Below are 11,106 nucleotides of genomic sequence, written 5' to 3'. Positions count from 1 at the left end.
ATTTTCCAAAATTCTTCCAGAACTCTCGTCCGATGATGATGATCCTCCACGGTGTCCTCGGTGTCTTCAATAACGGTGTAACCTCTTCTTCTTTTTGGCTGTTGCGACGACTGAGTCATCCCCCGACGAAAAGTGTACTCCCCTGACCGGTTCCTGCGAGAAAGTGCAAACGAAGTACGAGAGACGGTGCAGAGAGTGAAGAAAAGAGATCAAAAATTCATTAAATACCTTAAATAAATATTGTGCACCCTTGTTCACTCATATTAATCCTTCCACGTTACGAATTCCAGCGGAAAAAGAAATAAAAAAAGTCACTTCTGAAAATCAACACTTCTTTTGATTTTTCTTTTCCCAAAGAGTTCGAAGAATTTTCGTCGAGTCGTCCAGTAGATCGTCGAGTATGGCGAGAGCGACGTCGTTTTTAATGGCCACTTGATCATCGTCGAATTGCGTCCATTGCGATTCTTCTTCTTGCGATTCCGAAACTAGTATTTCATCCACGTGATCTCTTTTCTTTCTAAAACTTTTCACTACGAGACTTTCCTTTTTCCTCTTCCCATCGAATTTAAATAAAACGATCATTTTTCTTTTCACGTGTTCCGTGAGAGAGTCCAAAGTTTTTTCCATTTGACGATATTTATACGACGATAAATCTTCTCTCGTTTTCATCCAGGGTAAATTTTCCCCGCGTTTTCTTTCTCCCCGCGTTAAAATCTCTTCGATTATTCTCTTGGATAAATCGAATAAGAAAAATTTATACGATTTGACGTTATCGCTCAGTCCCGTACCGCCGTAATAATCTCTCGAAGGTTCGATTTCTCCCATTCCTTTACCACGTTTCATTTCTTCGTATAGGATTTTAACGGCTGACGATGCGTGATTTAATATTTCCTTTTCCGTCGTCGGTATTTCCGTGAGCGTTTTAGAAGATGGCGGCGTGTACGGCGGCGGGGGTTTATTTGGAATTTCCCGAAGGTAAAAATATGGAACTTGTTCTTGTTGAGCTTGAAGCTGTTGAATCTGAAAAAGTTATACGAGTGAATGAATGATAAACAAACGACAACAACAAACAACAAGAAAACTGCGACGATTGACAATAAAATGTTTTTTTTTTTTTTGTACCTCTTGTTCAATTTGTAATTGTTGGAGCCTTAATTCTTCAGCTTCTTTTCTTGTTTTGTTCAAACCGTAATCGTCTGAAAACCAAATCGTTTGACCCGATAAATTTTCCACCTTTTTTTCTTCTTTCCCATTCTCATCATTTTTCTTCTCGCATTTAGATGAAATCTGTAAAAAAAAAAAAAAAAAAACTCTGTTAATAATGATGATTACGATTACTTTTCTTACGACAAAACAAACACACAGAAACAAACAAACAAAATAAAAATAATAATAATAATAAATAGTAAAATAAAAAATAAAAAATAAAATAAAATTCAAGCCAAATCAATCGAGAGGAAAATTTTTTCTTCTTTTTCTTTCTTTCTTTTTTCTTTTTTTTTTTTTTAGTTGGCAACAGTAAAAACGTTTTTTTATAAATCAATTGCCCATTTAATTATTTTATTAAAAAAAAAAAAAAAGAGAAAAAGAAAAAGAAAGAAAAAAACTGTTGTAAAGGTTAATTATTATCTCCACCTTTTAATTTAAATAAATTATTATTTTGGCTTGTTAATGTTTTTTTATTTTATTTTTACAATTTTCCTTCGCTTTGCCTCCCTCCCCTTTCCTCCCACCTCTCCCTTCTCACTCTCTCGCCCCCCCTCAAAAAAAAAAAAAAAAGAACGAAGAAAAACAATGACGTGTTCTATGACGTGATAATCAAAAATTAAATTTTTTTTTTTTTTTTACACCGGCAGAAAGAAAATTCAGCGGCACCGATTACAAACGAGAGAGAGAGAGAGAGAAAGCGAACGTGACGTGGCGTTTAATGGGGGAAGAAAGCGGGGGGGGTTAACAACCAAAAAGGAAAAAAAAAGAGGTTCGGCAAAAGGAAATCGAACGAACGGGAGTCGAAATGACGTCAAAACCCACGCACTCACTCACTCACCCACTCACTCGGGTATCAAAGGAAACAGGTCGGATTGAAGTAAAACGATACGATCGGTAAAATAATAATAATAATAATATAAACAAACGACAAACGACAAACAAACGGGAAAAAAAATATTTTTTCCAAGAGCGTGTGTGTGTGTGTGTATGTGTATCGACTTACCTTTTTCTTATCAATGGAATGATAACAATGTTTGTGTCCGCCATTTGGCAATTTGATTAAAAATTGAAAAACGTTTAATTGGCATAACATTTTAAATTTAACATTTCAACATTGTCCGACAGGCACGTACGTTCGCACTCACGTTCTTACAACGTTCGAATACCACCACTACAACCACCCAGACGATCACAACGATGGCGACGACCCCAACCACGACCACCGCCACCACCGCAACGAGTATTATATTTCACAAGAAATAGAAAACGAACAACACCTGAATGATGACGTCAACGTACGAACAAAACGAACGACTATTTATTTATTTATTTTCAATAAATAACAACGACGACGACGTGGACAACGACAACGACAACAACAACAACAACAACAACAATAACAACAACGACGACGGGGCGCCATGACAGGGAAACTAAAAAAACTAAAACGGAAGGCGCCGAAACGAATTTCAAAGTAATTAATTTGTCAAAAAAGCGAACGTGCTAAATATAACTTTGGCGAAAAGTTCGAAGACCTCCTCGATACTGAAATTAATGGAAATGAAATTTTCAATTCATCGAACAAACAAACAAACGAACAAGCAAACGTACGAACAAACGGAAAACTCGCGACTTTTTTTTTTTAAATGGCGTCACGATAAGAAAAAAAATTTAAAAACGTTCGACTCGTTCGTACCAAAACATTTTCGATACTGAACAGAAAAAATCCGACACACTCTATAGTGGGGCCCTCCCGGGGTACACTCGACTCTAGAATTAAATAAAAACGATTCGCGAGGGATTTTTTTTTTTTTTTTTAAATCAGGTGTGCCAACCGTGAGTGCCAAAGGAAATTAACCGTTTCGAAATTTTTCTTTTTTTCTTTCTTTTACTTGTTGGCCGTGAAAAACTAATTAAAAATTTTCTTTTTTTTTTTTTTTTTAATTAAATTATCCGACGCCGACGGACGCCATTTTGTTCTCTTTTTGCGAACGCCGGATCCGAACGATTTCGTTTTAAAATTGGGAAAAAAAAAAAAAAACCTGGTCGACGCACACACAAATTTTTTCGAGTTTAAAAATATTATAATTCAATATGGCGGGCGGGGCGGGAAGGGGGAGGAGGGAGGGAGGGAGGGGGAAAACTAAAACTTATAAATAAAACATTCTTCATACATTTCGTGCCAATTTTTTTTTTTTTTTTTTTCTTTTCAAAAACGAAATCCAATGAATCAATAATGAAAAATTTAACGGTTTTGTTGGAGAGAGAGAGAGAGAGATGATAGGGAGAAAGAAAGCGAGAGAGAGAGAGAGAGAAGGGTAGGTTGATTTCATACACACGCTCTAACCAACGATCTGGACATTCCGCGCGGTTTTTTTTTTTCTTTTTTTCCACGTTCGACCCGTGAAAAATCGATTAATCAATTAACGTTCACCGGAACGGGACGCGTAAAAGTTATGACGTCATCCATTTTTTTTTTTCGCATTCGTGAATTTTGGCCCCGGCCCTTTATTACCAACAAATCGGAAACAATGCTTTCTCTCTTTTTTCGGCAGTGTTGACAATTCGATAAAGTCAAATATAGAGGCAGCATAAATCATGTTTGCCAACTTACAAAATTAAACGATTTGACTCACCTTTTCGTTCGACTTGTTTTCTTTTTCCATCGAATCTTTATCGGATGTTGGACGGTCTTTGATGACGTCAACGTCGACAATTTCTTCATCTGTAATGGAAAATTTTGAGTTAAAAAAAAAAATGGTTTCACGGTTGTTCTCCAAAAACTTTTTTCTTTCTTGTATTTCCGGTTTACCGTTTTTAACTGGAGACGTCGTCGTCAATGTCGGAGCGTTTGTCGCATTTTCATCTCCTCCTTCTCTTCCGGCCCTTATTGCGTCGCATATTTTTTTCCTTATTTCGAAATTTATTTTTTCAGGAGATATGGGTTCGTCTTCATCGTTAATGACGTCACATTTTTTACCATCGTATATATTAAACACGTGATCGATTGCGTCATTGACGAAATCTCGTGCGTAACCGTTAATTATTGTTTGTAATTTTAACTTTTCGCTTTTTTCTTTTTCGTCTTCTGCTTTTTGTTTTTTGTTCGAAAACAAAGACACGGATTCGTTCAATAAATCTCCGATGATCGATTCGGAAATGATTTCGTTCACGTCTTTTTTCTTTCTTCCCTCCGAAAGATCCTCCGAAATGTCCGTTTTGATGTCACCGAGGGATTCGATCGTTCGCTGACTTTCCAACGGTGGTTTGTCCTCTAAATTACAAACGCTGTCCGTTAAATCGAGACGTTCGATATTTTCACTTTCCGTTTTCTTTTCTTCCTCTTCAATTATTTCACGTGATGACGTCTTTGATGATTCTTTGTCTACGTCATCGTCGCCATCTTCTTTTGATTGCGGCGAGGACTGAGTTTTCTCGTCGGTGATAAAAGTTTCTACTTCGCTCGGTTCGGTTTCTTTTTGCACGCTCGTGACTTTGGCAGAACTTTTTTCATCGAAATCGCTTTCGAACGTGTCGGATTGATACGTGTTATCGTTTATAATATCCATCGTCTTAGTTTTTTCTTCTTCTTCTTCTTCCATTTCTATTTCTCCTTCCTCTTCCTCTTTTACTTCGTTTTCTTCTTCTTCTTTTTCATCTTCTTCCGTTTTGATATCGATTTGAATCGTATCCGTTTTTTCTTTTGATTCCGTCATCGTTTCCGTCGTAGGTTTTTCGGGACTTTGTAATGTTGTCTTTATGCTAGTCGATTGATCTTCGCTCTCGGTTTGACTTTCCTCATCGACGTCGACGTCGTCGGGAGGAGGCGGCAATTCGGGTGAACTACTTCCGGATATTCCAGTTTCCGATATTTCGTTCAACGAACTTCCACCTTCTTCAATAAAACTCTCGGAATATTTCAATTCGTTTGGAGAAATTATTTCACGTATGCTACTTTCCGATTTGCTTTCACCGTCGGCAACTTCGGAACATTCTCGAACGCTTTCCGTCAAAGTTTTCGCGACGTCTTCTTTTATGCTCTCCGACGAGGATTCTTTTATTTGTTCAATTATTTCGCTGTCGGATTCGGTCACTTTACCGAATGTTATTATTTTCTCATCTTTTTCTTTTCCCTTTCCGCACAGTCGCGGGTAAAATTTCATTTTATCATTTTCTCCCAACAACAAACTGTCCGGTCTTTTGAGATTCGTTTTGTCGGAAAATTTCGGTTGTTTTATCAAAGGTTTGCTCACGGTCTTACACGGACCCTCGTACTCCTGCTCTAATTCTTTCTTTTTCTTTTGAATGTACGCGTCGTAGGCTTGAATTTGCATTAGAAGAGATTGTTCTTTGACCTTTAACCTTTCCCTTTGTGCTTTTTTCTGTTCCCTGCGCAATCTTTCCGCTTCCAATTTTCTTTTTTTCAATTCTTCGTGCAATGCAGCGATTCTACTTTCCAAATCGCTTTGTTCCGAAGCCGTTTCTGAAAAAGAAAAAAAAAATGTATTTGTTCCATCGAATTTTTATTTATAACTCCGCTGACGTCATCGTCACCGTCATCGTACCTGTATGAGATAAATTAACGGAATCGTCCGAACCGCTTGAATATCGTCTTCTGGGCGTTCTCGGCGACAAAGACAACTTGATCGGTACGCTCTTATAATTATTATCACCTTCCAACGATTTTGATCTTGCCATCATCGTCGTCGCCGTCGTCATCGACGTTTTAACGGGTTTCGGAGTTTCCGAAGACGAGGGAGATTCAAAACTTTCGCTGTTGTATTCGAACGCTCCAGTTCGACACGTCGACGACGTCGTGACGTTAGCTTTGGAAAAAATTTCCGGAATGTCTTCGCTCATGTTTTTCTTCTTCGTCGTTTTCGACGATGTTTCGACGCTTTCTATTTTTTCCGATATTTCCGTTTTACAACTCGATTCCGCCGGGCCGACGGCGACGTTTTCCGATGACGTAACCGATGATTTTTTATTATCGAGTATCTGTTCTTTTATCGAATTCGAATTATCGATCGATGGATTGAAATTATCGGGAAATGGTGAAGTGCTTCGATCTCTCACGGATTTATCGGAACGATTTTTAATCGTCGGTTTTATCAAACGATTTCTCGCGTTCATGTCCCCCGATTTAATCGTAGTTTCCCTTTCGAGTTCTTTCAAACGATTTTCTTTTTCTTCCAAACGTTTCGTCCATTTTAAAAGTTCATCGATAGAAGAACGTTTACCACGAACGTATTTGTCACCATCGACGGAATGTTTTTTAACTTTCGTCGGACTGTTTAAAGCAGCAGCCGACATTTTATTTTCCAGCGTTTTTTTGTTTCTTCTCAATATTTCACTTTCTTCCTCTTCTTCCGACGTGTTTTTATCCGATGAAATTTCAATGTCGCTGTCGTTGGATCGTCTCACGGATTCTTCTCCGACGGAACAAACGGATTCCGTGAGTATTGAATCTGACATTTGAACATCGAGATCTTCCGGTATGTCAGACGATTGACTCTCGTACGATTTCAATGCTGTCAAAATAAAAAAAAAAAATAAAAAAAAAATTAAATTAAATTGAAACCGGAAGGAGATAAGACTACTACACTCAAATTTTCTTTTTATTACCTTTTGGTTTCTTGTTGTTGTTCTTCTTCAACGGGATTTTGTCTTTTCTTTTCAACTTCGTGAGCATGTCCTTTGTCGATATTTGCATTTTCTGTATTTGTTTTTGCTGTTTGATCATAATTTTCCTTTCTTCCGATGCGATTTTATGCATTTTTTTCAATCTTTCTATTTCTTCTTTTTCGCTTTGAAATTTCATCAGTATTCCTCTTTGTTTTTTTTTTATTGCCGATATGTTTTGCTCCTCGTCGTTTCCGTTTCCCTTTTTCAATGCTCTTTTTTTCATTTCTAAAAACGTCAATTCCGCTTTGACTTTTTCATTCAGAGTTTTTTCTCTCAATCGTATGAGTGCCAACTGATGTTCGGATCTAAGTTCTTCGTCTTTCATCATTCTATTTAACATTTGAAAAGAAATGCAATTCGGTTCGTTACTGAAATCTAAAACGTCCAAAACTTTTTGTTCGCTTTCTCTGCCGCTGCTGTTGCTGTTGTTATTTTTGTTGCTGTTAATATTATTATTATTATTACCACTACTTTCTCTTATTTCGTTTGTTTCTTTCGACGACTCTTTCGAAATTTTCTCGTGAGAGATTATTTCCATCGTTTTAATTTCCTCTTCGTCTTTTTCGAAATTTTCCGTCGTATAGATCGTAGATTCTTCATCGTCCGACGCATCAATTTCCGTTTTAACGTATTCCGTTTCGACTTCGACGTTCGTCACGATTTGTTCGGTTGGATTTTCATCTAAAAACGTCGTTTGAACGGCTTGATCTTCGACGAGCGTCACCCTTTCCGCGACGACGTTCGCGTTTTTATTTTCGTTCACAATTTTCGTTACCTCCGACAATGTTTTCAATCTTTCGGCTTCGAGAAAATGCGTCAAAGACTGTTGAAACGTTTCCAAAAGCGTGAGTTCGGCTTGAAATTGAAGGTGTAACATTTCCGGTTGGAAAAATGGTCTTCTGAGATGAACGTCATCGAGTTTTTGTACGACGTTTTGAAATTTTTCATTTGTCGCTTTGACGGTGATATTCGTCGGTTTATCATTTTCGCTTAAATTGTGAATCATTTCCGTTATCGTCGAATCCGTTTTTTGTTCTCTGTACGATTTCACATCCGAATTATTGAGTTCTTCTTTATCGTACGATGAATTCCATGAATTTCTAGAACTTTTTAATTGTTGTGCCGCGGCTGCCGTCGCCGTCGCATCGTTGTAAAAATTAAAATTTTTATCATTTATCCTTAATTTTTTCGACGATAATTCGTTAGAAACTAATTTGACATCCGGTGTGATCAAAACTAAATTTTCTCTCCCTTTTGAAAATTTTATCGACGAGACTTTTGTCGCGACCGAATCCCTGGAAATTTCAAATTCTAAACTTTTCGGCGTCATTTCCGTTAATACGGACGAAGTCAATGAAAGTTCGTTGCTTTTGACGACCGAAGAAGAATTTTTAAGAGACGGAAGAGGATGAGGAGGAGAAGGAGGAGTTTTGTCTTTCATTTTCGAATTGATCGAACTCATTTTATCGGAATCTAATATCGATGATGATAATTCACTTCCGGAATCTTCTTTCGTCGTGAAATAACTTTTTTTCAGACTTTTGTCGTCGGTTTTATTATTATTATTATTATTATTATTATTATTAGACACCGCGAAACTCCGAGTTTTTTTCTCCGTTATTAATCGGCTCGACGGCGTCGACAAACCTTCGAAATCGCTTTCTTCTTTGTGTGAGTTAGTAGTCTTGAAATAAGTCGTTGAACTGTCTTCCGTTGTCGTCGTCGTCGCACCACCACCACCGCCTTCTACGGACGTCAGAGAACTTTTAGAAGAATAAATGTTTAATTTGCGACGGAAGGCGGTGAAAACGTTGTACGGATGAGGTTCGGGATAAATTTTATCCATCCAATTTGGAATTTTCCCAGATTTCAATGGAGAAGAAAAATTTTTGTCAGTTTTTCCTTCCGATGCGACGGCGGAAGAACTTTTTAAACTTTCACCCGGAACTTCCGGTTCTGATTTTTTTCTCTTGATTTTTTTCCCATCCGCGTTTTTTTCCACGATTATCTCGTGAAGCACTTTGAAATTATCCGATATTTTTTTTATGTCTTCTTTCAAACAGTGAATCGTTTCCAAATCGACCGTTATCAATTGACGATTGTTTTCCGGTGTCGTTTTAACGGTTTTTCCAGATTCTTGACTGGGTGCCACCGATAAGGATACGTTGGTTGATTTCGACGCGTTCGACGACGTCGTCGTCGTCGTTCTCGTCGATCTCAACAATTGTTTTTCTTTTTCTTCGATTTTCATGTGTAAAGTTTCCGTTAATTTTTTCAATACCGAATTTAAATCTTCGTTTCGAAAACTTCCAACCGACGGCATCGTCATTTCCTGTTTCGGTTTCGAAATTGTCGACTCGACGACCATTTCCGTTTCCTTTAAATTGTCTTCGACGCGATCGACGACCACCAATTTTTCCGGTTCTTCCGATTCTAAATCCCCGTCGTCGATTGTCGTAGGTTTTTGTAATTTTGTCGTCTGCTGTTTTTTTTTCAAATTCAAAACGGATTCGTTATAGGAAACTTTCGGTTTGATTTGTTTCAATCCTAACGACACGGTCACATCTTCTTCCGCTTCTTCTTCTTCTTGTTCTTGTTCTTGCTCTTGTTGTTGTTGTTCGATTGTTTTGATTGTTTTTTCAGGAATCTAAACAAACAAACAAACAAAAATAATAATCGTATTGAAATTATTACTAAACAAACGAAAAAAAAAAAAAATAGAAAACAAACTTTTTTCTTTTTGGATTGTGCTGCCAACTTAAGAGTTTTAATTCTCAATTCTTCGAGTTTTCTCTTAATGGCTTCCTTTTCTTTGACCTTTGATTTCTTTTCTATTTTTATTTGTTCCAACCTTTTCAATTTTTGATTTTTCATAAATTCCTGTACTAATTTCGTATCGATGTTTCTTTTTCTTTTCTCTTGAACGTTTACTACTATTAATTTTTCATTCGGATCTTTCACCTGCTGACACGTTTTATTTTTTATTTTTTCACCTGTTGTTACACTTTCCCTTTCTCGTTTATCTGTAAATTTATATGTTCATTTAGAGATCAAAAGGTCACAGAGAGTGTTACGTGTTTATTATTATTATCATCTTAAAAATTGTGCAATGTGAAAAATTCGATTGATTTCATTTTATTTTATTTTATTTTTTTCGTGTTAAAAAAATAAGAAAAAGTTTTTTTTTTTTTTTTTTTTTTTTTTTTTTTTTTTTTAAAATTACGAAATTCGTTTTTTTAACCGTCGTCATCATCATCATCATCATCATCGTCGTCGCCATTATTATTATTATTATTATTACAATTTGACAAAAAAAAAAAAAAAGAAAAACATTTTATTTTTATTTTAAAACATTACATTTTCATTATCGATATGAAAAATGGAAACAAACGCACGCGTAATAATAATAATAATAATGGTATTAAACACAAACGAATCAAAAACGAAAAATTAATAATAATAATAATAATAATAATAATAATAATAGTAAAAGAACTTTAAGGAAATTAATGGAATCGTGATTTTTGTTTTTTTTTTTTAAACTAAAAAGTGAACGGAGACATTTTAAATCTTCTGGATGAGAAGAATATTATTATTAAGCAATAATTAATGGAACAAAAATTAATGATCGACGGGGAGGGAAAGGGGAGGCGGAGGGAAGAAGAGGAGGGGAAAGGGCAGGCGGAGGAAAGAAGGGGAGGAGAAAGGAGAGGCGGAGGAAAGAAGGGGGAGGGGAAGGGGAGGCGGAGGAAAGAAGGGGGAGGGGAAGGGGAGGCGGAGGAAAGAAGGGGAGGGGAGGATCTGATGTCGAAGGGAGGAAAAGGTCATAAGAGGTCATCGACGGTTGTCACCTTTGGAAAAGATGATGGCTGTGAGAGTCACAAAAAAAAAAAACTTTTTTAACTTTTAATAATGAAGACGATGATGATGATAATGATAATGATGAAGAAATATGTAATAATAATAATAATAATAATAATAATAATAATAATAATAATAATAATAATAATGGTACCTTGTCCGTTTCCTTTTCCGCCATTTTTATTAAATAATATCGTTTCCAATTCTTTTAATATTTTATTTGTATCCTTTTTCTCCTCATCTTTTTCTTTTTCTTCTTCTCCTTCTTCTGGTTTTTCTTTTTTTTCTTCCATTACATCGTCGTCACGTTTTTTTTCAATATTTTCTTTTTTACCTTCGTCATCGTCATCA

The 11,106-nt window shown here is 36.3% G+C and overlaps 1 protein-coding gene across 1 annotated transcript in view; it reads right to left on the bottom strand.

The window, feature by feature from the left end:
• Window positions 1–324: 324 nt before the first annotated feature.
• The window catches only part of Phum_PHUM562890 (myosin heavy chain, cardiac muscle isoform, putative), a gene marked incomplete at both ends in the record, with an annotated part of 11,896 nt that continues 1,114 nt past the window's right edge, over window positions 325–11,106 (bottom strand). Inside the window, 9 exons of the mRNA XM_002431926.1 lie at window positions 325–1,020; window positions 1,123–1,287; window positions 3,846–4,781; window positions 5,022–5,692; window positions 5,775–6,740; window positions 6,835–7,269; window positions 7,366–8,261; window positions 8,484–9,376; window positions 9,712–9,904. Coding sequence (XP_002431971.1) covers window positions 325–1,020; window positions 1,123–1,287; window positions 3,846–4,781; window positions 5,022–5,692; window positions 5,775–6,740; window positions 6,835–7,269; window positions 7,366–8,261; window positions 8,484–9,376; window positions 9,712–9,904 — 5,851 coding nt within the window. The remainder of the gene's footprint in view (window positions 1,021–1,122; window positions 1,288–3,845; window positions 4,782–5,021; window positions 5,693–5,774; window positions 6,741–6,834; window positions 7,270–7,365; window positions 8,262–8,483; window positions 9,377–9,711; window positions 9,905–11,106) is intronic.

This window comes from Pediculus humanus, genomic scaffold (assembly GCF_000006295.1).
Source record: "Pediculus humanus corporis 1103172108298 genomic scaffold, whole genome shotgun sequence".
Lineage (NCBI taxonomy): Eukaryota > Metazoa > Arthropoda > Insecta > Psocodea > Pediculidae > Pediculus > Pediculus humanus.
Note: the sequence above shows the minus strand (reverse complement) of the source record. Positions and strands in the feature narration are given on the sequence as shown.